At 42.0% G+C, this 24,663-nt stretch overlaps 1 protein-coding gene across 1 annotated transcript in view; it reads left to right on the top strand.

Moving 5' to 3' along the window:
* The window catches only part of grin2ca (glutamate receptor, ionotropic, N-methyl D-aspartate 2Ca), a 432,253-nt gene that overhangs the window by 75,679 nt on the left and 331,911 nt on the right, over window positions 1–24,663 (top strand). Inside the window, exons 4-5 of the mRNA XM_034190478.1 lie at window positions 14,246–14,360; window positions 21,450–21,661. Coding sequence (XP_034046369.1) covers window positions 14,246–14,360; window positions 21,450–21,661 — 327 coding nt within the window. The remainder of the gene's footprint in view (window positions 1–14,245; window positions 14,361–21,449; window positions 21,662–24,663) is intronic.

The raw sequence follows: 24,663 nt of genomic DNA on the forward strand, positions 1-24,663 counted from the left end.
CGGCCTTTATGGTGGTGGTGATGTGTAGTGGATGAGTGACAGCTAGTACGGATGATGAGTGACAGCTGTCACTCCCGGTCGCTCCGACGCCCTCTCGTGCTTGAAGCCCGCACTTCAAGCAGGGCGTCATCTTGTGGTGGTGGGCCAGCAGTACCTCCTCTTCAGCGGCCCACACAACACGTAGGACTTTTTCCTACTCGGGCCCTAATAATAAACAGCTCAATTACAATAGGGTCCTCGTAGGACTTTTTCCTACTCGGGCCCTAATAATAATAATAATAATAATAAACAGCGCAATTACAATAGTGTCCTCACAGGACTTTTTCCTACTCGGGCCCTAATAATAATAATAATAATAAACAGCGCAATTACAATAGGGTCCTCATAGAACTTTTTCCTACTCGGGCCCTAATAATAAACAGCGCAATTACAATATGGTCCTCATAGGACTTTTTCCTACTCAGGCCCTAATAATAATAATAATAATAATAATAATAATAAATAATAAACATCGCAATTACAATAGGGTCCTCATAGGACTTTTTCCTACTCAGATTCTTATAACTAGATATCTAAAACACCTGGTGATTGGCCACACCTCCTTCATCCTCATACCTATTGAAAATCTTATTTTTATACAGCATTTTTCTCATATTTGAACATTGCTTCAATTCCACACTAAATCCCTTCAGAATCCTCACCCCGCAGACTGATAGACAAAAATGTTTTTCTGGTTGTACGAAATCTTGGTTCTTTAAAGTTACATTTTCTCCTTAGATTGTAATCCCCTGCATGATTTTTGAACAGTTGTTGAATATTCCCCGGTAATAAATTATTTGTTGCTTTGAACATTATTTGTGCTGTTTTTGGTATTTTGCACAATCTCAATAAGCTTGAGTAATTGTGACTTTAAAAGTAATGTGTTTGTGTGATCCTGATAACTCGCTTTGTGAATGATCTGTATTGCTCTTTTCTGTTGTATATTTAATGAACATAATCAATCAAACTTTATTTGTATAGCCCTTTACAACAGTGACTACTGAACCAAAGTGCTTCACATCAATGCATAAACTCAACAACAAATGAACAACCACAATAAAACTATGTACTAAAAGCAACTCTGAACAAATATGTTTTTAGTTTAGCTTTGAACAGAGAAAGAGTACTTATCAAGCGCAACTCAATGGGCAATGAGTTCCAAAGTCTAGGCCCAGCCACTGCAAATGATCGGTCTCCCCACTGTTTGCGCTTGGTCCTGGGGACCTCCAGCTGGTGTTGACTGGAGGACCACAAAGTTATTGTTGGTGTGTGTGCAGGTAACAGCTCACACAGGTAGGAAGGTGCAAGTCCGTGTATAGCTTTAAAAACAAACATTAAAAGTTTAAAATCAATTCTGAAGCGGACTGGGAGCCAGTGAAGACTAAACAGCACAGGAGTAATGTGACTATTTGCGAGTGTTTGTCAGAAGGTGGGCTGCTGCATTTTGAACCATCTGCAGACGCTGGAGACAGTTCTGGTTGACACCCACATACAGTGCATTACAATAGTCTATCCTGGAGCTGATGAATGCATGCATAGCCTTTTCTAGGTACGTCCGTGAAAGGAAAGGTTTGACTTTGGCCAGAAGACGAAGCTGAAAAAAGCTGACTTTCACCACACTGTCAATTTGTTTGTCAAATTTTAAATATTCATCAAATTTGACCCCCAGATTTCTTACAACTGACTGACGGTAAGGAGCAAGATCATTTAAGTCAGGTAGAGCATCACCATAATGAGGTTTTGTAGTTGTTGCCCAAAACCTCAGGACTGTACTGCAAATAAGGAGAGACTAGTGAACAGTATAGAGTGATTTGCCATCTAAGACCTTCTTTCCTTTATTTATTACTGCAATGTTTCTTGAGACTTTACTCTGTATATTTCCATCTAATTTTGTAATCTATAATTACCCTCAAAAATTTAATTTCATCATCCCTCTCAATTTCTAGCCCCTCTACTTTCATCTTTACCTATGTGTTCATTCTACAATTTCAAAATAACATTATTTTTGTCTTACCTAAATTTAATGATAATTTATTAGTTAAACCATATTTTTAATCTGTTAATTTCTGTAGCTATTTCCTCCTGCAATTGTTCTATATTATCCCCTGAGTGAAAAATATTGGTATCAGCAAACAGAACAAAATGCAGTACCTTAGAAACCTTATACATATCATTTATATACAGAATACAAGAGTTTGGGGCCCAATACTGACCCCTGGGGGATGCCACAAACAATGTCCAGACATGATGAGGAACAATTTTACAAACTGTTGTCTCCCACTTAAATAGCTTTTGACCCAATCAAGCACTAGTCCCCTGCACTAGTCCCCTGATACCATTTCTTTCCAGTTTACTGATTAATATGTCATGGTTGACTGTGTCAAATGCTTTCTTCAAGTCTATGAACACCCCTGCAGCATATTTCTTGTGATCTATAGCATGTGTGACAAGTTCTATTGCTTCTGTTATTGCTAGTGTTGTTGATCTATTTGACCTAAATCCATACTGATTCTCTGCAAGTATGTTGTGTTTTTCTAAAAATGAGTTCAATCTGTTATTGAAAAGTTTTCCAGTATTTTTGATAATTGTGGTAATAATGAGATCGGTCTATAATTAGTGAAATTATGCTTGTTCCCAGTTTTGTGTAGAAGTATGACCTTGGCTATTTTCATTTTATTTGGAAATGAACCAGTTTGAAATGAAACATTACATATGTATGATTATGGTTTGGAGATGCCCTCATATGTCCAGCAAATTTTAAATTAATAAGAATAAAATTGATGGTTAGTGGTTGTTTTCTTGGTGACCAGCAATTGCCTTTTTTGGAGAATTTTATTGAGAACAACACTGCATTTTTAAAATTCAGATTGCTTCAGCATACGAGGTCTATTAGAAAAGAAACCGACCTTTTTATTTTTTTTAAAAAACTATATGGATTTGAATCACGTGCGATTACGTCAGACAAGCTTGAACCCTCGTGCGCATGCATGAGTTTTTTCACGCTTGTCGGTTGCGTCATTCCCCTGTGGGCAGGCTTTGAGTGAGCACTGGTCCACCCACCTCGTCGGAATTCCTTTGTCTGACTTCTTCCTGAGAGACTGGCGCTTTGCTTGATCAAAAATTTTTCTGAAACTGTAAGGCACATCCAAGTGGACACCATTCGAGAAATTCAGACGGTTTTCGGTGAAAATTTTAACGGCTGATGAGAGATTATGGAGTGTTACTGTCACTTTAAGGACTGCCCATGGAGCCAGACAGCGCGTTGGCACCCAGCCGCTCATGGCGCGGTGCCACAGCAAAACACCTCCGTGTTGCTAACCATTCGTAAGATTCAGGCAGTTTTCGATGGCTTTCAGTCGAGTGAGTATCCGAGAAATTGTTTAACAGCTGGGCATGTTCAAACTTGTCCTGTAATGCTTCCAACGGAGGTGTTTTGCTGTGTTGCCGCGTGAATCCGTCCGCACGTCTTTCATTACAAAATCTCCTTTAACATTGGAATGTCCAGATAAACTGCTGATCCCGACCTCTTCTGAAACTTCTCTGTTCTCTCACGACGTCCTGGGTCAACAAAGGCTTAAATTTGGAAGTTTTCAGCTCGAAACAGGCTGATGACGGCGGCTCGGGGGCGCGGCGCACCGTCCGGCTCCGTGGGCAGTCTTTTAAGTGACAGTAACACTCCATAATCTCTCATCACCCGTTAAAATTTTCACCGAAAACCGTCTGAATTTCTTGAATGGTGTCCATTTGGATGTGCCTTACAGCTTCAGAAAAAAATTTTGATCAAGCAAAGCGCCAGTCTCTCAGGAAGAAGTCAGACAAAGGAATTCCGACGAGGGGGGTGGACCAGTGCTCACTCAAAGCCTGCCACAGGCGAATGACGCAACCGACAGGTGTGAAAAAACTCACGCATGCGCACGATGGTTCAAGCTTGTCTGACGCAATCACACGTGATTCAAATCTATATAGTTTTTGAAAAAATAAAAAGGTTGGTTTCTTTTCTAATAGACCTCGTATGTGAACAAGTTAGGCACGCTCAGGTCCACACTGGCATAACTGAACTCAGGCCACTGTCATGGTTTCTCAGTCTGAATTCAGGCAAACTCTGGTACAGTTTGCTTCCAGTCTGGACCCTTCCCATTGACTTCACCCTGCTGAGTCTTTGGCTATTGTGGATTACAAAGGTGGTTGAGTGGTGATCAGTGATGCCAGTAACGCGTTACTCTACTCTGACCACTTTTTTCAGGAAGGAGTAATCTAACGCAGTAATCTTTCCAAGTCAGTAATCAGATTAAAATTACTTTTCCTATTATTCTCCGAGTATTTTTGTATTGCGGGTCGATTGCAGCATTAAAACTCCAGTGGGCAGGGGGAGGTCAGGGTTGGCTGAACTGCCCACTTCGCCCACTTTCAGTGTGCTACAAGCTTTTCATCAGCGGTTTTGGCATTCAAATTCAAAGCAAGGCAGAATTTTCTGTTTTAATGAAAATAAAACAGAGGTGGTGGTTTTGGGACAGAGTAGTCTTTGTGAGCCCCTAACCCTAACCCCTGGAAGCATATTTTAAACTGGGTGTTCTTAATCTTGCTTTTAAGATGGACAGCGATCCTAAATTGGACAGTCAAATTGCAGCAGTGGTGAAATCTGTTTTTTATCATTTGAGGCGTTTGCCAACAGTGAAACCTTTTCTTTCCAGGAAATATTTTGAGATGGTTATTCATGCATTTGTGTCATCTTGTCCGGATTAAGTGTGGACCTGAGTGTGCCTAACCTGTTCACATATGCTGAAGCAATCTGAATTTAGAAAATGCAGTGTTCTGAATAAAATTCTCCAAAAAAGGCAATTGCTGGTCACCAAGAAAACAACCACTAACCATAAATTTTATTCTTATTTAGTGTGCTTAGGTTGAAGAGAAAGCTCAGAGGGGACAGGGCTTTTTCAGTTGTTGCTCACAAACTGTGGAACAGCATACCTCTGGGTGTTAGGGAGGCACCCTCATTGGGCATTGTTATAGTTCGTTTAAAAGCTTATCTTTTTTCTTTGGCTTTTGACACCAATGAAGCTTAGTTTAAGATTTTTTTTTTAATTGCATTTTCGTGTTTTTTTTTTTTTTTTAATGGGTTTTAACTTGTATTATGTTTGTAGTGTATAACAGCTTGTGGCAGCACTGGCTGTTTTAAGCTGCTTTATAATTAAAGTTGGTAGAGTATGGTATAGTTTCGTGCAGCAGCTCCGAGTTGAAAAAACAGTGGTCATCTCTCAAAACACGGAGACAGCAGTATACCTACACTGAGCTTTACTGTTATGGTGAAAACACCCAAGACGGAGGTTAGGACTCGAATGCAGAGAAGTACACAGAGAGGAGCAAAAATATAACAATTTATTTTATAAGTGAATATAATGCAAAATGGAATGAACAGATGAATCAAGCACTGGAGGAGGGAGAGACAAGCCAGGGTGCTGCAGTGAAGGTGCACATTCAAACCAGGGAGCTGAAGCTGAAGCTGAACCAGAACAGGACCAGGTGGTAGACCAAGCAGATTGAGTCAAAAATCTATAAAAACACAGAGAACAGGGTCAGTAGGCAAAAACCAGGGAACACAAGAAGCAAGAGACACAGAGCTGAAGCCAGAATACCCCGAAGGCAACTGAGTTTCCGGCGTCTGAGTGAGTGAAGAGTAGAGGTATAAATACAGGTGTGGTTGATTGCATTCAGGTGAGTCCAATCAGCTCCATGAGTCAGCCAGAGAAAAAACAGGAAGGGAGGGGGAGTGAAGCAGCAGCACAACATTTACAATGACATTTTAACATTTTTTTTCCTTTATTTAAAACGGTGTACCACTATGTGTGTCCTTGCTAAAACAGCTGATCTGTGATGCGTAAACAACTTCTTTCCACCCAAATGCACCTAAAGTCACTTTCTGAGGATGGCATGATGCAAAAAATCAGATAAAACTTTCTTACCTGTCAGTCTGGTAGTGTTTTCTACATAAATAAACATTATCCATTCTTCCTGCTCACACGTCAAACCAGGGGTGAATCCAGGTTGAAAAGGGGCATGGAGCCGGGGTGGGATGCTGCTTCCCACAGCACCCCAATATTATTCGAAGACTTTTTTTTCACTACTACTGCTACTACTAATGGTAATAATAACTAGGACTGCAAGCAGTCATATACACACCCTTGTGTCTGCGCCAGTGCCTTCCCAGGCCAGTGCGATTTCTGTTCAGGGGCCGACCCTCTTCAAACAGTTCAAGTTTCAAGCAAATGAGTCAAGGCATGAAGGAGTTATGACAAATTGGTGATTCATCCACTAGGGCATAGGTGTCAAACTGATTCCAGAAAGGGCCAAGAGGGTGCAGGTTTTCTTTGTAACCATCACTTCCAGCAGGTGATTTCACTGATGAACATCAATTTGAGCAGGTGGGAAGAGTTCATCAGTGAAATCACCTGATGGAGTTGGTGGTTACAAAGAAATCCTGCACCCTCTTGGCCCTTTCTGGAATCAGTTTGACACCTATGTACTAGGGGGTGCTCAGAGAACAAACAGAGGAGCCAGGTGTGTTCAGAGGCTGACCGTCATCACACATGTGAAGTTTCAAGTCAATCAGGCAAAGCATAAAGGAGTTATCATGACTTGATGTTCCATGGTGAATGGTCAAAATGCCGTCATGATAGCAGCCACACCCTTCGACATAGAAAAAAGCTTTTGATAACTTTTGATCAGTATTGTCTCTGGATGATCTAATTTAACATCCACACAGATGCTGAGAATGACAGCCTCAACGCTGCGAGTTGATTTTGAAAGAGCTATCCATGCATTTATAATGTCATGTCTGGATTATTGTAATGCTCTCTACGTTTGGCTGGACCAGCGCTCCCTACAGCACCTGCAGAGTGTACAGAATGCTGCAGCCTGCCTTTTGACTAAAATCCAGATGTGATAGAGCCTTTTCTGTCGCAGCACCACAGCTCTGGAACAATCTTCCGCTGACTGTCAGGTCATCAGAGTCTGTGGGCCAGTTTAAGTCCAGACTGTAAACCTATCTCTTCTCCCTGGCTTTCAACACTGGTGAAGTGGTGTATGCTTTGCACTGCTATTTTGCTCTGTATTTTTAGATATTTATTCTTTTCCTTTGTTAATATTTCACAGTTTTGTATTGCTATTATTGTGAAGCACTTTGGTCAGCTTTAGCTGTGTTTAAATGTGCTTTATAAATAAACTTGTATTGAATTGATTCAAATTTTCATGACTTTTTTTAAACTCACTATTACTAACCCTACTCCTATCTCCAACCCTAACCTTAACCAAAACCTAATCCTACTCCTTCCCCCAACCCTAAACATAACTACCCTGACCCCCTGCTTCCGTTTTAATTTTGTGCAGCCATCACAGAATGTGTTAGAATGAATTTGTGCTACCGTTACAAAAATGTGGTGCTTTTCATGACAATATCACAAACCAATAGATTAATTTATATTTCATGCAGCTGAATCACAACATGCCATGAGATATGGTAGGTACAAGGATAGTGTGAGAGTGGTTGGTGAGATGTGCAGTCAGAATGACAGACTCGTTTAAGGTGGAGGTGCGATTACACTAAGGATCAGCTCTGAGTCCTTTCTTGTTTGCAATGGTGATGGACAGGTTGAATGATGAGATCAGACAGGAGTCTCCATGGACTATGATGTTTGCAGATGACATTGTGATCTGTAGTGAGAGTAGAGAACAGGTTGCGTCTATCCTGGAAAGGTGGAGATATGCTCTGGAGAGTAGGAGAATGAAAGTCAGTAGAAGCAAGACTGAGTATGTGTGTGAATGAGAGTGGAATAGTGCAGTTGCAAGTAGTAGAAATGGTGAAAGTAGATTCGGGTCAACTGTCCAAAGTAATAGAGAGTGTGGTAAAGAGGTGAAGAAGAGAGTGCAGACAGCATGCAGTGGGTAGAGAAAGATGGCAGGAGTGATTTGTGATAGAAAAATATCTGCAAGAGTGAATGGGGAACTCTACAAGACAGTAGTGAGACGAGCTATGATGGACAGAGCTGAAGATGTTCCGGTTCTCTTTGGGAGTGATGCAAATGGACAGGAGTAGAAATGAATATATCATAGGTGGGATGTTTTGGAGACAAAGTCAGAGAGGTGAGATTGAGATAGGTTCGACATGTGCAGAGGAGGAACTTAGGTTATATAGGGAGAAGGATGCTGAGGATGAAGCCACCAGGCAGGAGGAGAGGAGGGCAGCCAAGGGGGAGCTTTATGGATATGCTGGGGGAGGACATACAGGTGACTGGTCTGACAGAGGAAGTTACTGAGGACAGGGTCAGTTGGAAATGACTGATCTGCTGTGGCGGCCCCGAAGGGGAGCAGCCAAAAGAAGAAGAAGCATCTTCAAGACTTTTTCCTTGTCATTTTTACAATTTTACAATTTATTTTCATTTATATAATGCCAAATCACAACAGAGTTACCTCAAGGAGCTTCACACAGGTAATGACTAACCTTACCAACCCCCAGAGCAACAGTGGTAAGAAGAACTCCCTCTGAGGAAGAAACCTCAAGCAGACCAGACTCAAAGGAGTGACCCTCTGCTTGGGCCATGCTACAAACATAAATGACAGAACAATTCACAGAACAATTCATGGACGAATATACAAGAAATGCTGTTGGTGCACAGGACAGGAGGGTCGCCAACACAAATACAACTCCCATCTCTGGATGGAGCTGCACCTTAAACAGAGGGGAAAAAACAGAATCAGTCATCAGAAAGACAAAAAAATACTGTATAATTTGCCAGCATTAATGAACAAGAAAAACAGAAGAAATAATAAGGTGATCGCCGGCCACTAGCCCTAAGCTTCACTAAAACACCCAGAATTTAGGTAAAGTTGAAGCTGCGACATGCTCCATTTACTAATAAAATGAATTAAAAGAGTAAAAAGCGTAACACAAAACTGTACCAGTATGGTAGCCATATGGAAGGGAAAAGAAGTGCGTCTTAAGTCTGGACTTGAAAGTCTCAACAGAATCTGACTGTTTTATTGATGCAGAGAGACCATACCACAGAACAGGGGCATTATAAGAGAAAGCTCTGTGACCCGCAGACTTCTTATTCACCTTAGGGACACAAAGTAGTCCTGCACCCTGAGAACTTAAAGCCCGGGCCGGTACGTAAGGTTTAATTAGGTCAGCTAGGTAGGGAGGTGCCAGTCCATGAATAATTTTATAGGTTAATAGCAGAACCTTAAAATCTGATCTCACTGGGACAGGAAGCCAGTGAAGGGATGCCAAAATGGGGGTAATGTGGTTGTACTTTCTACTTCGTGTCAAAAGTCTGGCTGCAGCATTTTGTACCAATTGGAGAGCCCTAATGCTGGACTGCGGTAAACCAGAAAATAGAACATTGCAGTAGTCCAATGTAGAAGAGATAAACGCAGGGATCAGGGTCTCAGCATCAGCCATAGACAGGATGGGCCAAATCTTCGCTGTATTTCGCAGGTGGAAGAAAGCAGTCCCAGTAATATTTCTAATGTGGAGGCCAAAGGATCAAAAATTACCCCAAGGTTCCTCACTTTGTCAGTGTGATGTATGACACATGAGCCTAGGCTGAGCGTTAACTTGTCAAATTGATGCCGATGTCTCACTGGACCAAGAACCATCATTTCAGTCTTATCAGAATTTAAAAGTAGGAACTTTCTAGACATCCAACTTCTCACTGCTGCAAGGCAATCTTCTAAGGATTTTATGTGAATGAGATTACCAGCAGTTATCGGCATGTATAACTGAGTATCATCTGCATAGCAGTGAAAGGTAATCCCAGAACGTTGCAATATGTGCCCAAGGGGTGCTATATAAAGGGAGAAAAGCAGGGGGCCTAAGACAGACCCCTGTGGAACCCCAAATTTCATGTCACTAAGGTTAGAGGTAGTGTTACTGTACAAAATACAGTGAGAACGACTGGTCAAGTATGACGTGAGCCATGCAAGGGCACTCCCAGTAATCCTAAAATGAGTTTCCAGCCTATCAAGTAGAATATGATGATCCACTGTATCAAATGCAGCACTGAGATCTAACAGCAACAGAACCGTAGTGGTGTCCGAATCCATTGTAAGCAGAAGATCATTCACCACTTTAGGGAGAGCCGTCTCTGTGGAATGATATTTTCTAAAAGCAGACTGCAGTGGCTCAAAGAGATTATTCTCAGTAAGATAGTCTACGAGCTGCCGTGACACCACATTTTCCAGAATTTTAGAGCAAAACGATAGATTTTAATATCGGCCGGTAGTTTTTCAGCACACTAGGGTCAAGATTAGGTTTCTTAAGTAATGGTTTAATCACTGCAGTTCTGAAACATTTAGGAACAGATCCAGAAGTTAAAGAAAGATTAATAATTTCCAGCACAGCTGGCCCAAGAGTGGGCCACAGGTCCTTAAACAGTTTTGGTGGTATAGGATCAAATAAACAGGTTGTGCTTTTTGATGACATTACGAGTTTCGTCAGCATGCATAGTGAGATTCTATCAAATTCTGTAAATTTAGGTAATACTTCAGTAGTGGCGCCCACCTGAATAGCATGGTGTAGTGGCTGGGTTAAGGCATGTCGGGATATGTTTAACCTAATGTCTTCTTTTTTCTTCTCAAAGTAGTCCAGGAAATCTTGTGCTGCAAAAGGAGAGTGAACTGCAGGTGGTTGTCCATGAATAAGTGTTCCCACCATGTCGAACAAGAACTTTGAGTTATGCTTGTTTGTGTTGATCAAATCAGACTAGTAGGTCCGCTTTGTAGCCAATCAATCAATCAATCAATCAATCAATCAATTTTTTATATAGCACCAAATCACAACAAACAGTTGCCCCAAGGCGCTTTATATTGTAAGGCAAGGCCATACAATAATTATGTAAAACCCCAACGGTCAAAACGACCCCCTGTGAGCAAGCACTTGGCTACAGTGGGAAGGAAAAACTCCCTTTTAACAGGAAGAAACCTCCAGCAGAACCAGGCCAATAATGCATGCTATAGTCTACGATAGCATCATGCCACGCAAGGTGGAATACTTCTAATTTTGAACGATGCCATTTCCGTTCTAGACCTCTTGCTTTATGCTTGAGGTCATGCAGGTAATCATTGAACCAAGGTGACTGTGATTTGGGGGAGCGCGCTTTTGACACAGGTGGTGCAATCATGTCGAGTGTAGTTTTGAGCACTGAGTTTAAACTATCCACAAGTCTGTCTACTGACTGGGTATTTGTCAAATGTGAAGCTAAGACATCAGGCAGTCTAGTTTCGAGTTCAGTCTTAGTTGAAGAGTTGATGCATTGCCGTAATGATATATAAGGTTGTTGTTCAACTAAACATGGCAGTGAAACTGTAAACTTAATAAGTGAGTGATCAGAGACCAGTGATGTAAGAGGCATGATGTCAATATTCATGTGACAGCAACACCACGTGTGAGAACCAGATTCAGGGTATTTCCACGAATGTGCGTCGAATCCCGAATGCATTGCCGAAATCCTAATGCATCCACAATTTCCATAAATGATTTGCAGAGGGGATCAGAAGGCTTATTTATATGAACGTTAAAGTCGCCAATGATTAGAATCTTATCTGCACTAGTTGACAAGTTAGAAATGAATGCACCAAATTCATCTAAGAATTCAGAATATGGGCCAGGAGGCCTATATACAGTGACAAAGTAATACGGCTGATTTTTATTCTTTTGACCTTGGCAAAGCATAATATCCTGAGCAGAGCGGAGAAACAGATGCTTAAACGAGTTATATTGGTGACAACCAACAGCTAATAAGCTAAACCTAGATTTATAAATAAGAGCAACACCCCCGTCTTGCTTCGCATCACGAGTGACGTGACTAAATGTAAATACTGGTGGGCAGGCCTCATTCAAGGGGATGACAGCTGTAGGTTTAAGCCAGGTTTCACATAACCCAATCATATCTAAGTGATGATCAATAATTAGATCACTGATCAACAATGATTTTGAGGACAGTTATCTTATGTTAATGAGACCCAGTCTAAGGACCTCAGTGGGGTTGACAGTTGAAGTGTTTGGGTTTAGGGGTGGTTCCAGAGTAGCATATATAAGATGCCTAGAAGTAGGTTTAGGTTTGAGACATTCCACGCGCGTTGTATGTAGCAGACACAAAATCTTTGCTATTGCTGGAACAACAACTGGGCCATCCTCAATTTCAATATCATCCAATATAGTAATGGGTATTAAGTTTGGAAAGCATATCCCTCTATGATATTTTATGGACATGTCTATGGAAGCAGGCCACAGTCTCAACTTGTTGAATTTCCCTCCCTGGCAGATAAACTGCACTATCACCATAGTGGATTTTCTGCACTAATTTCCCGCTAAGCTAATGGATTCCACACCCACATTTGTCATAAGCCTTGCAGGCTCTCTAATCACCTGCTCCATGGCCTGCTGTAGATTCCTAATGTTACCCTCCCTGTAGTTCTCTATCTATGTTCGCAGACAAGATGGCGGCACCTTCCCCAGTAGGGTGGAGGCCGTCCAGCATCAGCAATCCACGGCGGCCCCAGAATGAAGGCCAGTTATCAATAAAGCTAAAGCCTTGCTGTCTACAAAACTGCGCCAGCCACCTATTTAATGATGTCAGCCTGCTAAATGCCTCATCAGTACACCGGGAGGGGAGGGGACCAGAGACTGTTAATCAATGCCGACACATCTTTCTGGCAAGGTCACAAGTCCTCTCTATGTCCATTTTTGTGACCTCTGAGTGCTTCATCCTGGTATCATTGGTGCCGACATGAATAACTATGTGACTATATCTCATGTCATGTTCTTTAGTCTGTCTTCCCTTCTGCAGCATCAGCAACCTAAGATGGGATGCAATTTCGGGAGCTGTGGCCCTAGCAATACATTTAACCTTAGCTGGCGTCTGTATCCTGACTTTGCGGGTGATAGAATCCCCTATCACTAAAGTCCAGTGTTAAGGCCTGGAGACAGGAGTGGAAGTCACTTGTGGGCTCACAGAATTCACATCATGCAAATCCAAGGGGGAGAACCGATTCACAGTTCGCAATGGCGAGTGTGATCGGGGTGCCACAACCGGGCACCAAGCCCTACGGGGCTTCCTCCGCCTAGCCACAGTCCGAAAGCCATCCTCCACAGTCGGTGTTTCTAGGCTGATGCTAATGGGCTTGCTCGCCGGCCCAGCACTAACCTCATCTGGAGTCCCCATAACATCTAACTCCACTGAGCTAAGAAGCCGCTCTAACTTCTGGACACGACTCTCTAAGAAAGCCACCCTATCTTCCAACATCACGCAGGATTTATGGAGGGTGTAAAGTAGGTAAAGTAGTGTACTTTGTGCACTAAAGAAATTCAAGAATGTAGCCAAGCAAGCATGAGCTAACCAATCATGGATAAGCTAACCACTCCTAAGGCTCACACAGATGCAAATAAATGAATTAAAATTCACAGCAGTTGCACTGAAAGAGTAGCAGAAGTATTAGGCATGTAGGAACAGAAAAAAAAAAAAAAAAAAAAAAAAAAAAAAAATATATATATATATATATATATATATATATACAAAATAAAAAAAAATAGACCACTCCTAAGATTAACACAAGAGTAAAGTACTAAGCTAAAATTCACAACAGTTACACTAAACAGTTAACTAACTAACAGAAGTATATAAAAAAATGAAATGAAAAAATGAAAACGGGGGTCCGACGTAGCTAAAGCAAACTAACCATTAGCGTAAATGCTAGCCACTCCTAAGATTTACACAGGAGTAAAATAATTCACAACAGAACTGTAGTTAAATAACATTCTGGGTAGATACAATTAATAACCAGAAGAGTGCTAAACAGAAATAAAAGAAACATATACAACCGTGTGAAGTTCAGAACAGCGTCACAACAAACAATCCATCGGAAGCAAGTTCCATTCCATGTTATTACACTTAATTTCTGTACCTGTTTGTTTTTATTTCTTTGTATGTGTGGATTACTTTTTATTACTACATTGTTACTAACATCTGGTGAAAATTTCATGTCTGTAGGATCTGTAAGAAATAAATTTACTGAGAGGAATAGTGACGTTCATTATTTAATACATACAGTCCTTCTTTATACATCAGGTGAAATAAGTAGTGTCCGACGTTTAATCAGGCATGTTGATGTTTTTAATATTTCTCTCTTTTGTTTTTTATACATGTTTCTGCAGCCACATGTTGAATGTTTCCTGGGAACAGAATGATTTCTCCTTCAACAGCAACGGCTATTTGGTAAATCCAGCCATGATAGTTATCAACCTGGACAGGCAGAGACAGTGGGGCAAGGTGACATTTACACACCAATTCATCTCTCTCTATCTCTCTCTCTCTCACTCACTCTGTCTTAAATTGTTTTTTGTTTTTGTTTGTTTGTTTTATTTTTTAGGCAGATGGTAAATGATAAATGGACTGCATTTATATAGCTCTTTTCCATCTGCATCAGATTCTCAAAGCATTTTACAGTAATGTCTCACATTCACCCCGATGTCAGGGTGCTGCCATACAAGGTACTCACTACACACCAGGAGCAACTAGGGGATTAAGGACCTTGCCCAAGGGCCCTCAGTGATTTTCTGCTCAGAGTGGGATCCTCTGGTCTCAAGCCCAATGCAATTCAATTTATTTCATTTATATAGCACCAAATCACCACAAAGTTGCCTCAAGGTGCTTCACACAAGTTCTAACTTTACAAACCCCCAGAGCAAGCACGCAGGCGACAGTGGTAAAGAAAAACTCCCTCTGAGGAAGAAGCCTCAAGCAGACCAGATTCAAAGGGGTGACCCTCTGCTTGGGCCATGCTACAGACACAAATTACAAAACAATTCACAAAACAAATATACAGGGAATCTTGCCGGTGCACAGGACAGGAGGATTTCAGAAACAGACACCACACCCATCTCTGGATGGAGCTGCACCTCAAACAGAGAGAGAGAGAAAAAAAAAACAATCAGGCATCAGAAAGACAACAAATACAGTATAATTTGTCAGCATTAAGCAACAAGAAGAACAAAAGAAATACTAAGGTGATCACCGGCCACTAGCCCTAAGCTTCTCTAAATGACCCAGAATTTAGATAAAGCAGCTACCTTCCTACCAACTGCAGGAAAGTAGCAGCTTCTCAGCACTTAAGTAGAAGCATGACTTGTTTCTGTAAAGGAAGCTGAGCTTCACTCTTAATTTGGAGGTCAAATGTTCAAAATTAACTTTAAAAGAGAGCTTCGTGTCAGTAGTCAATCCAAAATACTTGTAGCTGCTGACTAGCTCAAAAAACATTACCTCGGGCAGTTTTGAGTGATGGTATGTTCTCCAAGGAAACAGGTAGTTTAGAATTATTTTGAATTTTTCTGTATTCAAGACTTGTTTGAATTTATGCAGTTGGTTCTGCACCACATCAAATGCAGACTGCAAGAATTAATATGCTTGTGTCACTAAGTTTGAGAAGCAATAGATTTTGGTGTCATCGGCATCCAGATGGTAGAAGGAGTTTAACAGGTTTGTACACAGGTCAGTAGTATATAGTGTGAACAAAACAGGTCCCAAACCTAAGCCTTGAGGAACACGTTTAGTTACCTCAAGGATGGCAGAGTTAACATCAGCCATCTGAACACACTGATTCCTGCTAGCCAAATAGTCTGCAAACCATGAGACTGCATGTGTAGAGACACCGTGTTTGCAAATAATTTCTAACATGAGACTGTGATCCATAGTATCAAATGCCTTTGAAAGATCAAGAAATAGTGCAACACAGAACTTTTTTGCCTCAAATACATCAATTAAAACTTTTAGGATAGCAGTTGTTGTGCTGTGTTGTTTCCTTAAAAAAAAAAAAACAAAAGACTGGAAAGAGTTTAAAATGTTATTTGATTCTAGGAAGTCCTTTAATTGATCACAGAATGCATAATTTTGAAACAGTTTTGTAACTGTTCACATTTGAAGGTTCACCTCCTTACAGCAATAGCACAACAATGGCAGATTTCCAGACTTTTGGGAGTTTGCTCATGCTCAGGCTCAAATTAAAGATGGAAATTAAAGGCTCGGCAATCAGATCTGCAGTCGATTTTAGAAAAAAATGTATCAAAGCCATCCGGACCAGCTGATTTTTTTGGAATCCAACATCTTTAATGCACTACAGACCTCAAAGGCACACACAGGTTTGAAATGAAATGGACAATGAATCGGAGGACATCTTATTCCAGTAGGTTCACTATTTACAGCAGTTTTTTTCAGGCCAGTGTTGAGGGAATCGAACAAATGTCTTGCTTTAATGAAATGTTCATAAAGTGATCTGACATGGCATGTCAAATCAGTCAAATGTATGGAATCCTTGACCAGGAAGGATAAAGGGGTAAAATATGATGCATATGATGTAATTTGTCTACTTCCGGGGACTAAAACACAGCATTTTCTCTGAGTTTTTGGGAAATTATATGCAAACAAAGTGAAAATGCAAAGAAAAACTGATGATGCACTGGGAAATTGGACATGTGTTGCAGTTTGTTTATGACCCATAGCACAAACATGTTGAGTCGGTTTTGCAGGCGAGAGAACGCAGCTACTCTGGTTAGGTGTGTAGGCTAACACTTACCGACACGATGTCTCCCATCTGCCTCATCTTCCCTTCTCTACTGGGAACCAAACGAAAACCTTTTTGTGACTGCTTCGGTGATTGCAGCTGAAAACAAAACAGTACACCATTTTCCCTTGTGAAGTTATGCTGTGTATATATCACGCAGGGTTCAAACGAGACAGCGGTGCCCTATTAATTATTACACAACACGAGGACATTACTGATACTGTTGTAACTGTTACTGGCTGCAGAATATAAATCAAGCGCAACAGTTGACAGTGAATTTGGCAGCCTTAGCAGCTCCAGGTTTCTAGCATGCAGCTAGCAGAGCAACAGGTCACGATATCTCCTCCGACAGTGGCGGCTTTAGCGATCAACAGTGGGGGACTTTTCTGGCAGCGGACATCAGGCACCAAAAGTTGAAACTCCCAATGAGACTCATTGGGATGGCACCGCGGGAATAGCGAACCACAGATTGCTGGGTCTGTGGTTAGCTAATCGTTGCTAGCTAGCTAATCGCGGCTAGCTAACCTATGGTATGTGAGATGTTGAAAGAATTTTATATAAGAACCCGAAAAGATGTGCCGATAGGTCGGTCTGGTCATATAATAACCCCTTAAAACCCTGGAACCCAATTAAACACAGAGTTGAACCCAAACAACCCAGTTAAAATGACCAAGTCTATGACCAGAATCATCGTGGATGTGTGCTTGTGACCATCTTGGATCTTAGATCTTGATGTGTGTGTAAGACCTTCACCTGCCCTTCCTGATCAGCCTATCACATATATATTTAACAACACATTGCACATACAGCTGGGGGGTGTGTATGCGCATTGTTACATTACATTTCCATCAGGCTAGGGGGAACCTCACCCCAGGCCCAGTGCTGTTTGGGCATGTCACCAGCAGGCAGGAGTCCATGTGTAGGTGGCCATCCACTTCCAGGCGATGCTCCTTGGACATGTTATTGGGTACATCCCAGGGGAGTGGGAGGGGTGCAATGTGGCGGGTGTGCAATGTGGCGGATGGCATGTTATGCTGCAGCGACCACCAGCAAGGAAACCTTCTGCATCAATGTCAGCAATGGCCTGTCCCACATCTGTGCAACTTTCAGTGTGTGTAACACTGTGGATGGCAGCTGACATCTCTCCTCCTTGGGTCAGATGGTAATGCTTCTCATGGAGCTGTGGGTCTTTCATATCTGTAATCTGCTAGGTGACATGCACAGTAAAGAGATGAGCAACGCAATACTGCACATGCACTTAGGTGGAACACATCTGTGTTTAGGTGACCTAGGTAGTGGGTGTGCAAACCTGCTGTGATGCATGTGATGAGGACCGCCACTTATGGTCACTGAGGGTGGCAGGTGGCACCTGTGGCATGGCACTGCTCCATGATGGTGTCTGTTCATTGTATGAGCCTGCACATATGATTGACTAGTTTGAATTTCTCCAGACAATTCTGCACCACATCAAAAGTGGACTGCAAGTTTCAAATGCCCGTCTCACTGAGTTTGAGCAGTAATAGATTATGGTGTCATCAGCATACAGATGGTAGAATGTGTTTGATAGGTTTATACACAGGTCAGTAGTGTAAAGCCTCTAATTTCCTGCTTTTAAACTCAGATAAAACTGAAGTTATTGTACTTGGCCCCACAAATCTTAGAAACATGGTGTCTAACCAGATCCTTACTCTGGATGGCATTACCCTGACCTCTAGTAATACTGTGAGAAATCTTGGAGTCATTTTTGATCAGGATATGTCATTCAATGCGCATATTAAACAAATATGTAGGACTGCTTTTTTGCATTTACGCAATATCTCTAAAATTAGAAAGGTCTTGTCTCAGAGTGATGCTGAAAAACTAATACATGCATTTATTTCCTCTAGGCTGGACTATTGTAATTCATTATTATCAGGTTGTCCTAAAAGTTCCCTGAAAAGCCTTCAGTTAATTCAAAAAATGCTGCAGCTAGAGTACTAACGGGGACTAGAAGGAGAGAGCATATCTCACCCATATTGGCCTCTCTTCATTGGCTTCCTGTTAATTCTAGAATAGAATTTAAAATTCTTCTTCTTACTTATAAGGTTTTGAATAATCAGGTCCCATCTTATCTTAGGGACCTCATAGTACCATATCACCCCAATAGAGCGCTTCGCTCTCAGACTGCAGGCTTACTTGTAGTTTCTAGGGTTTGTAAGAGTAGAATGGGAGGCAGAGCCTTCAGCTTTCAGGCTCCTCTCCTGTGGAACCAGCTCCCAATTCAGATCAGGGAGACAGACACCCTCTCTACTTTTAAGATTAGGCTTAAAACCTTCCTTTTTGCTAAAGCTTATAGTTAGGGCTGGATCAGGTGACCCTGAACCATCCCTTAGTTATGCTGCTATAGACTTAGACTGCTGGGGGGTTCCCATGATGCACTGAGTGTTTCTTTCTCTTTTTGCTGTGTATGCACCACTCTGCATTTAATCATTAGTGATTGATCTCTGCTCCCCTCCACAGCATGTCTTTTTCCTGGTTCTCTCCCTCAGCCCCAACCAGTCCCAGCAGAAGACTGCCCCTCCCTGAGCCTGGTTCTGCTGGAGGTTTCTTCCTGTTAAAAGGGAGTTTTTCCTTCCCACTGTCGCCAAGTGCTTGCTCACAGGGGGTCGTTTTGACCGTTGGGGTTTTTACGTAATTATTGTATGGCCTTCCCTTACAATATAAAGCACCTTGGGGCAACTGTTTGTTGTGATTTGGCGCTATATAAAAAAAATGATTGATTGATTGAACACCCACCACCAAGCACAAAGAGAGACAGACAAGAGAGATAGGGACAGATAAAGCCCAAGCAGAAAAAAAGCCAGCAAGATAGTACACAGAAACTAAATAATCAAAACCTAAACTAACCAAAATAAAAACTAAACTAAAAAACTAAAACCTAAACGAAACAAAATTAAACTAAGACCTACACATGAACAAAGCAAAATCTAAGCTAAACAAAATAAAACTAAGACCTAAACTAAACATGGCAAGACAAAACTACAAAATCAAACAGAAACACAAAGCACAGAGTACAGATCATGACAAGAAGTCTGCACAGATGTTACCAGCTCACTTCCTGGTCCTGGACCTGTATAAGTCCTAGCTGGAGGGCAGGTTGGCTCCAATGATTTTATTCTGCAGACCTAACAGTTGGTTGAAGTCTGTGTCTGTCATGTTTGGAGGCAGAGGGAAACCAAATGGAGATGGAGATGCACAGGACAGACTGGATGATGGATGTGTAAAAGATGATGAGCAGTTTCTGGGTTAAGTTGAACTTCCTCAGTTCTATGAGGAAGTACATCCTCTGCTGTGCCTTTTCCTGATGGAGTCTATGTGGGAGGTTCCCTTCAGATCCCAGGAGATGGTGGATCCCAGGAACCAGTCCACAGTAGACACGGTGTTGTTGAGGATGGAGAGGGGGCAGAGTAATGGGGGGTTTCATCTGAAGTCCACTATCATCTCCACCGCCTTGAGTGGGTTCAGCTCCACGTTGTTCTGACCAAACCAGAAGACCAACAGTTTCACCTCCTGTCTGTACACAGCCTCACCACCATCCTGGATGAGACCAATGATGGTGGTGTTGTCCGCAAACGTCAGGAGGTTAACAGAGGGGTGTCCTGAGGTGCAGTCATTTGTATAGAGGGAGAAGAGCAGTGGGGAGAGCACACACCTTTGAGGGGCTCCAGTGCTGATTGTCCATGTGCTGGATGTGATGCTCCCCAGCCTCACTTGCTGTGTCCTGTCCATCAGGAAGATCCACTGGCAGGTGGGAGGTGGCACAGACCAGTTGGAGAGATTTTTGTGGAGAATGTTTCAGTTTATTTTTCAATTTATTTCATTTATATAATGCCAAATCACAACAAAGTTGCCTCAAGGCACTTCACACAAGTAAGGTCTAAACTTACCAACCCCCAGTGCAAGCGGGCGACAGTGGCAAGGAAAATCTCCCACTGATGATTTGAGGAAGAAACCTCAAGCAGACCAGACTCAAAGGGGTGACCCTCTGCTTGGGCCATGCTACAGATACAATTTACAAAACAATTTCTAAAATGAATATACAGGAAATTTTGTCAGTGCACAGGACAGGAGGGTTACAGAAACAGACACCACACCCATCTCTGGATGGAGCTGCACCTCAAACAGAGAGAAAAAACAGAATCAGGCAATGGAAAGACAACAAACACAGTAACAGAAGAAATGCGAAGGTGATCGCCAGCCACTAGCCCTAAGCTTCACTAAAAGACCCAGAATTTAGATAAAGTTGAGGCTGCAGGCCGCTCTATTTCCTAATAAAATGATTGTTGGGGATGATGCTGTTGAACGCTGAGCTAATGTCCATGAACAGGATCCTCACGTACCTCTCTGCAGAGTCCAGGTGCTGCAGGATGTAATGCAGACCCATGTTGACTGCATCCTCAACTAACCTGTTTGCCCTGTGGGAAAACTGCAGGGGTCCATCAAGGGTCATGTAATGTCCTTCAGGTGGTTCAACACCAGCCGTTCAAAAGACTTCATGGCTACAGATGTCAGGGTGACAGGCCTGTATTCATAAACTCTACAGTCAAAGCAGGATCTGTCCCTGGCCTGTGCTGTCCCTGACTAGTAATGACTACACAAAGACATACAAATAAAAATTGGCATATCATTACGATTGGTGGTTGTGCACCTGTGTCACAAACTAATCTCCGATATATTTGACCATGAAAAGTCAAGTGTCTTCATTTGAAGTGGCTTTGAATGTAATACTCACAACCATGTTATAAAAATACTCCTCTCCTCAGGTGGGGACCTATGAGATGGGGCTCCTGCAGATGAGATATCCTGTATGGCCACGATACGGCTCCTACCTGGAGTCTGTGACAGATTACAGGCATCTGACAGTTGCTACCCTCGAAGAGCGGCCCTTTGTCATTGTGGAAGCAGTCGATCCCATCACTGGTACATGTGTCAGCAACACTGTTCCATGCCGGAGGCAGTCCAACAAGACAGAAGCGTACGTGACTGATGGTGATGCCACCACACAACACTTAACGGGACAGTTACACTCTACCCTGAATTATGTCCTAGAAACCTTTTCTGTCTGGTTGATATTGAAGACACCATGAAGACAGTGGTTGTTTTATTTGTTGAATTTTGTGGACATCAGCTTCCTGTTTCTGCAATCCATCCTGCGTATATACAGTGATACCACTCATAGACCTTCTTTCGGGAATGCATAATACAAAGACATGGTTTTGCTTCCTGTTGCTGTTGACTTGTTTCTCATGGTTCAGCTCATTATGACTTCCTACTCTTGGACCAGTTCTGTTCATGTTTCTCTTCTTAAGCCCAGAGGAAACCCACACAGATATGTAGAAAACATGCAAATCCCACACAGAAAACAGCTGGGCATGAGGGAGATTGAAAGCCAGGACTTCTTGCTGTTGAGGCAAGAGTGTTAACCACTAAGCCACTGTGCTGCCCAGCTAAGGCCAGTGTGCATTAAAAGCTTGGTGGAGTGGGACAATGCAGATGTAGTGTCTTGTGCAAGGACAGAGACACTTTCACTGGGAATCAAGTCCAGGTCTGCATATTGCCAGCATAACTCCTTATCCCACGGTGTGTAGATAGCCAAAGTTTCAAAGATTCCAAGAGCCTGTGACAAGATAATTAAAAAGGTTTCAGTCACTGTAAAATTCCACATGCACTCTCACATTTATATTACACCACCATAACTGAGTTCTATCAAATTTGAGAGTGCTATAAGAGTGAGGTTAAGAGTCAGTTCCTCTCCCATTAACCCAAGCATGACTTCCCATCACTTGTTGAGGTGAACTGTTTCTTAGGCTCCATGGCCAGAGTGCCACATCCCAGAGATCAACCCATGATGCTGGAAGATTCAAGAAAATGAAAATGTGTTGCACAGAGAAGTATCAGTTAGATACTACAATGAGGCAAAGTCATTAGTCCTGAACAAAGAGAAAATATTAATGTGTTTATTAGTGAGCAAGGCACTTGGCTATTATCCATTACTGACAATCCCATTAAAAAGGCGCTGCTGGACACTAAAATCATTTGTTGCTTATGCTGACAAAATCATTATGTCAGTGGAAAAGTACATCATTTGCCTTGCCGAATTATGCACCTAAAAAAGATCACAGTGGAAGTAGATGAAGTCAGCAAATATTTTATTGTTATGACCAGCTCAAGGGATGAAGTTTGAAGATAGTCAGCTGCTTGTTTCAGCACATTCATTTTCACAATGAACGCCACTTTGTGTTATGGTTTAGTCCAGTAGAGGACGGTAGGACCCTAAAAATGCAGAGTAGCCAGACACAGGAAGGTTGAGTGAAAAAACAAGGTGTTTAATGTTCCAAACAGGACTGGTGACCAACAGAGTTATTAAGAAATGAGTGACCAAAAATCCCAACAAAAAGGAGTCCTTTCAACATCATACGGAGGCAACAACAAACAACTGTCACAAAAACTGACAGTGACCAGGAACTTACAACAAGATGATCACAGGAACTGATGGATACAAAGTTGGAGCAGGAAACGTGCAAACACTGGGAGATAAACATAAATGACCAACGAGGGAAAACAAACGGACGAGACATAAATAGACACTGATGAAATACAGGTGCCCTCAATCATGAATGTACTAACAAACAGTGAACACAAGAGGGCGACAAACCATTATCTACATAGTGGACTGAACGTAAAACATGACAGTGACATAACGTTACGTAACGTAAAATACTGTCGTGTGAACCAGGCATAAGAAACCTGGCCACCTAATTGCTGACTGTCCCAGCCTAAGCAAAAAGAAATCTAAACCTTTGGCTTTTCTAAAGACTGAACAGGGTCCAAGCTTGAGTCAGGAGGCTGTGCCTGAGTCGAGGAGTGAAGTGATCTGTTCTAAACGACCAATAAAAATCTGGAGGGATAGTGGAGCTTTTCAGTCTGTAATTTTGCAGGATGTCCTTCCCTTTTCTGAGCTGTCAGAGTTAAAATATAATGCGATTGTACAGGGTTTTGGGGGCTATTTTACCTTGCCTCTACATACTGTTTACTTGAACACTGCATTAGTTTCTGGAAATGTTCCTGTAGCTGTGTGCTCCTCCATTCCCATGGAGCGTGTGTCCATGATCCCCGGAAATGACTTGGCCAGTGACAAGGTTTTGGCTGCCCCTGTAGTGGTCTCCACTGCTACGATGTGTGAGTTTCCAGATGACATGCAGCAGCAATATCCTGATGTTTTTCCTGCATGTGTGATCACTGGTGCCATGTCTAAACAACTCTTGACTAAGAGTGATGTTGAAGTTGATCTGTCTAACACATTCTTAGCCAAAGGTAATACTTTTGGTATTACTGAACATTTTCCTTCTCCCAATGAGTTGAAGTCCACTCAACAGAGAGATTCTGGACTTACTGCTTTATTCAACAATTCTGTTTCTGAAAGTGAAATTAAGAAGCTCCCTTGTGCTTATTTTACTATCCATGGGGTTCTTATGAGAAAGTGGACTCCTCCAGCATTGTGAGGATGAATGGAGTTCTGTTTATCAAGTTGTTGTTCCTGAAGTTTATCGTACTGAGGTTCTCAAACTTGCTCATGACCATAGCTTAGCGGGACATATGGGTGTAAAGAAAACTCTAGATAGAGTGAGGAGACACTTCTATTGGCCTGGGGTTAAGTCTGACATTTCACACTATTGGAAAACCTGTCATGTGTGTCAGATTGTGGGTAAACGTAACCAGACCATTCCCAAAGCCCCATTACATCCTATTCCAGTTATTGGAGAGCATTTTGAACACATCTTGGTAGACTGTGTAGGACCTCTTCCTCGAACAAAATCTGGTAACCAGTATCTTCTAACAGTTATGTGTATGGCTACTCATTTCCCTGAGGCTATTCCCCTCAGAAGGATTACAGCCACCACTGTCTCTAAGGACCTTGTTAAGTTTTTCACTCTGTTTGGCCTTCCAAAAGTTGTGCAGACTGACCAAGGGTCCAAT

The sequence above is a fragment of the Thalassophryne amazonica genome, chromosome 16, assembly GCF_902500255.1.
Source record: "Thalassophryne amazonica chromosome 16, fThaAma1.1, whole genome shotgun sequence".
NCBI classification, from domain to species: Eukaryota; Metazoa; Chordata; class Actinopteri; order Batrachoidiformes; family Batrachoididae; genus Thalassophryne; species Thalassophryne amazonica.